This window comes from Melitaea cinxia, chromosome 12, assembly GCF_905220565.1.
Source record: "Melitaea cinxia chromosome 12, ilMelCinx1.1, whole genome shotgun sequence".
NCBI classification, from domain to species: domain Eukaryota; kingdom Metazoa; phylum Arthropoda; class Insecta; order Lepidoptera; family Nymphalidae; genus Melitaea; species Melitaea cinxia.
The window spans coordinates 12,863,661-12,868,125 of NC_059405.1; the positions used below are offsets into that span (position 1 = coordinate 12,863,661).

The 4,465-nt window shown below is 30.8% G+C and overlaps 1 protein-coding gene across 1 annotated transcript; it reads right to left on the reverse strand.

Moving 5' to 3' along the window:
• Positions 1-1,105: 1,105 nt before the first annotated feature.
• LOC123658432 lies at positions 1,106-3,783 on the reverse strand. Its single transcript, XM_045593855.1, has 5 exons — positions 3,678-3,783; positions 2,985-3,035; positions 2,476-2,562; positions 1,842-2,075; positions 1,106-1,208 (listed from the first exon to the last, which is right to left on the reverse strand). Exons 1-5 carry the CDS (start codon positions 3,714-3,716, stop codon positions 1,179-1,181), a joined length of 441 nt encoding a protein of 146 aa, XP_045449811.1. The 5' UTR covers positions 3,717-3,783; the 3' UTR covers positions 1,106-1,178.
• Positions 3,784-4,465: the final 682 nt, after the last annotated feature.

Below are 4,465 nucleotides of genomic sequence, written 5' to 3' on the forward strand. Positions count from 1 at the left end.
CATGTAATAACATCATATCGGCTACGTGACGGCGATCTTCCAAGGTGATAATTTGATAATGAGCACACGAAGTATCATATTTCGAATCCCTATGTCCAGTGCAAAAATTTAAATATTGAACAAAACGTTGAAATTTTTCCAAAAGCTGAACATATGTTACATACTGGGGATTCCATACGGAAGAACAATATTCCAGGAGACTTCGAACATAGCAAAAATAAAGCAATTTTATTGTATTTATGATATTGAATTCTTTCGAGACCCGCATCACAAATCCCAGGGTTTTATACCTTTTATCTCTTATGTGTGCAGTGAAAGTCATTTTTTGATTCTGCGTGACGCCCAGGTCAACAACAGAAGAAACCTTTTTAATTGTAGCAGCTTCAAATTTGTAGGTAACACAATAGTCGGTTCTATTGCGTGAAAAAGTAATGTGAGTACATTTACTTACATTTATAGTTAAACGATTTTCCCTACAATATTTGCTTATTCTATATAAATCATCTTGAAGTAATAAGCAATCTTCGATTAGCTGTACTCTCTTGTTTTTACAAGGCGTTTGGCGTCATCGGCGTATAAAATGAATTTAGAGTTCTGGATACAATTGCCCAAATCTTATATGTATATAGAGTACAACATATGTATACATTACTTCATACGCTTCAGCCTGTAATATCCCACTGTTGGGCATAGGCCTCTTTCCCCATGTAAGAGAAGGATCAGAGCTTAATCCACCACGCTGCTCCAATGCGGGTTGGCGGATATATTCCCTACTAGGAGTAACGATCGCTATCAGGTGTACATGATAACAACCGGGACCGACGGCTTAACGTGCTCTCCGAGGCACATTACTTCATACATATATATAAAATATATAAATGCTACATAATATGTTTGAGACTATAAATATTTTTTGTGATACGGACAAGTTAATATCAAAAGAGTTGCAGTTAATGTTATCGTATAAAAATAAATAATAATTGTAGCAAAATGTGATGTAATGTAATGGCTCAATTTAAACTTTAACTCATTGCAACTTTTAACAACTGAGTACATAAATAGCACACAGATTACGTGGACAACAGACCACATATAAAAACAGGAAAATATTTAAAATAATTTATTTGTTTGTAAAAAAAAATATAAATGAGTCGAGAAATTTGGAGATGCTCTTCCGTTCAACAATTCCATGATTCATTTGGACATTTCTGAAAAATTAACAAAAACATAAACATTTATTTGTGTCTTTTCGATAAAATACCTATTGTTTTTATTATATATATTTTTTTATCTACAATATATGATATACACGTCCAAAACATTAGAAAAGCTTTGAAATATGTAAAATTTTAAATTCTTATAAAATGTTATATAAAACTACCTTCTGCGCGCGACTTTGTCCGCGTGGAAAAGTTACTTTTGGCTAAACGCTAACTTTAATAATTTGGTAAACTTTAGTTGTTTACGCAGCGCACGTAGCAGAAGGTCTTAAAAGGAATATAAATCCCGATTTTGAAATATTCTTCATCGCTCCTATTGGTCTTGTATTGTTGAGACGTTAGCCCACCAGACACAACACCCGTCTGGTTGGAGGATCCTCCCTTTGCGACGGAGGATGAGTGACCCAACACCTCTGTTCCTCCGTACCCCCAAAGATGATATATTTTCAAATCGGACCAATAATTCCTGAGATTAGCGCGTTCAAACAAACAAACAAACAAACTCTCCAGCTTCATAATATTAGTATAGATTACAATCACTAAATACTTCTAATATTATTTTAAAAAAAACTGAGTCTAACATTTAAGGATTAAATGTTTTCTTACAATAAAGTAATGTACCTTAAGCATAGCAATCCCTGTGCAGGTAAACACGTCGTAGGCTCTACAAGGGTAATCTAGATACTGCCTGAGGTCTTTATCGACACAGTCTTTGATTGCTTTATCTATAGCGTCCTCCCAGCCCTTGTGCCCCTCCAGCCACTTTCTGAGGTGTGCCCTATATGTCTCTTTGTTTAAAGTATTCTTGTCAATAAGAAAACCAGACTTTTCAAATACGCACTGAACATCGCCGCACTGGAAATAAATGATATGAACAATATCACAATACATTAATACAGGCGTCATGTGCCACAAAGGAGGCTCCATATTCTACTTTTAATCGCAATAACTTTGTTAAACATGTATTACGCATTCAAATCAAGTCAAGTTGCGTTCTAATTTACTCGTACGCTTCAGTTTTGGTTTGTTGCGAACCAAGATACAGACAGTGTAAATGATAAAGTACAAATTAGGGTTCGGTAGGTACGTGTAATTTGTAGTATGCCATTTGAAAAAAAAAACCAAAATTCAGACACAGAATTTAACTTCTGAAAGTTTTATTATAAGAAAATAGGAAAATAAAAGATATAGATAGTAGGTGAATATACCTAAAATTAAAAAGATATTCTAGTGTAAATTATAAATAAAAGCTTACCGGTCCCTGCAACTTGGGATTAGAGCATTCAGCCAAATGTTTTGGCTCTCCTAACTCGGGAATATCACAGCACGCTGAGATCGGTTTCTGAAAATGAAAAATGAATTTAATAAAAACTAAAAAAAAAAATCCACTTGAATTTACTTTCTCTAAATTATTTTCGACAGATATTGACAAACCATTTATTCTATAAACTAGCTGTGCCCGTGACTGCATCCGCGTGGAATAGAAAAAAAAAAAAACAAAAAAATAGCCTAAGTTGGTCCTCATTACATCAGCTTCAGCGCCAACTTACATCGTTTCAGAGATAAGCAAACAAAAATTGCAAAAAAAAATGTTATTTGGTGTATATACATCCATATGCATTTAGTAAAAAGCGGTTATTTTAATATTACAAACAGACACTCCAATTTTATTTATTTGTATAGATATACTTAGCAAATATGCAGTTATAGTTGTGCATGTTTGAAAACATTCTTAGTTATTATTAATTTAATAATTTTACTCACAAGAGTTGCTCCTCTACTTCTTTCTTGAGCTAAAAAATCTCCATTTACACTCTGAAAAGAAAATTAATTTAGAACTTATACTATTACTATATATGTAGGGAATTAGTATGATATTGAGGAATCAATTGTGGAAATAACCCGGTCCTTTTATTTCAAATCTTTAAAAACTATTAATTTTACGTGTATTGTAAATTTGTAATACAAGTACCATATTATTATATACAAAGTAGAGACCAAATGTATGTACAAAACACGTATACTTATTCTAAATACTACTCACTCTTTATTATTATGATTATTAGATGAAATCTATCTATAGAGTTACTTTGTTGCGTATTGTACATTTAGGGATGTACATGTCCTTGAATGTTTAAGTTAATTATTATTTACTTAGTTACAATGAATAAAAATGTAATAAATTAAAAAGACCAGATTATGAAAGAAAAGTACGATATTTTTATAGTATGGAAATGAGTATCAACATAGTATGTTATTCGATATATTGTGTGTTTAAAAATATTGTATACAAGACACTAAATTTTATATTTTCAATTTTAGGTTAATAACACTTTGTTACAATAATAAGCCAAAACAATACATTTTTATTATATATATTTCAAATGAACATATTAAAACGAAAATAATACATAAAATATGAGAAAAGAATTTGAAGAAAATTTCAAACCCACTCACCAAAATAAATAATGTTACCGACGTGAATAATCGAAACATTTTCACATATATCTTACTTCAATAAGCAAAGTTACCTCAGGCGTCTTTACGAATAAAATGAAAAAAATATATATGTGCACAATTGTTTACATACATATATACGAACAATTTGTAAACAAAGCGATAGCGTGACATAAAGATATTCGAGTCACAGGTCAGTCTGAGCGAATCAGCGTGTGTTAAACTTTATTTATTGTCACTTTAATAATCAATTATCCTCATGTGATAATGATTTTATTCTTTGTATTGGTTTGTTATTTTCATCGATTCTTGGAGAAATAATGAATACAAACAGATAATTAAATAATTCGTTGAAGAATTTAATAATTCCCCAATGCTGTCTGTTTGAACCGTCTTGTTTAATTACTATATATTTACTGTATAATTTTTATATTTTTATTACTATTATGAAATATGTAATGAGTGACGTAGTATAAAAAAAAAATATAAGGTGTAATATTAAAAATAAAATTTAAAAAAAGAAGAGTAGACATAAGTTTTTTAATACATTTGCACATATGCATATATGCACGTAAATATAATGAACGATTGGGTATTTTCAGTATTTTTGTGTATTGTGTAGAAGAAATAATATTATCATTAAAGACTCATCTCGTGTCATTCCAAATCTATTGAAAAGACTCGATGGCATCTTTAAATATTTATAATCTAATCAGAACAGCCCGATTTCGCATGATGAAGAAATAATATACGTAAGAAGTATAAAAAACAAGAAGATGTGCCTGCTT

Excerpts from the sequence above, each read along its gene's own strand:
- LOC123658432 (XM_045593855.1), bottom strand. The coding sequence starts at position 3,716 with ATGTTTCGATTATTCACGTCGGTAACATTATTTATTTTG. Across the intron at positions 3,036-3,677 it reads CGGTAACATTATTTATTTTG|AGTGTAAATGGAGATTTTTT; the intron begins GTGAGTGGGTTT and ends TTTTCTTTTCAG. Across the intron at positions 2,076-2,475 it reads ATCCCAAGTTGCAGGGACCG|TGCGGCGATGTTCAGTGCGT; the intron begins GTAAGCTTTTAT and ends ATTTATTTCCAG.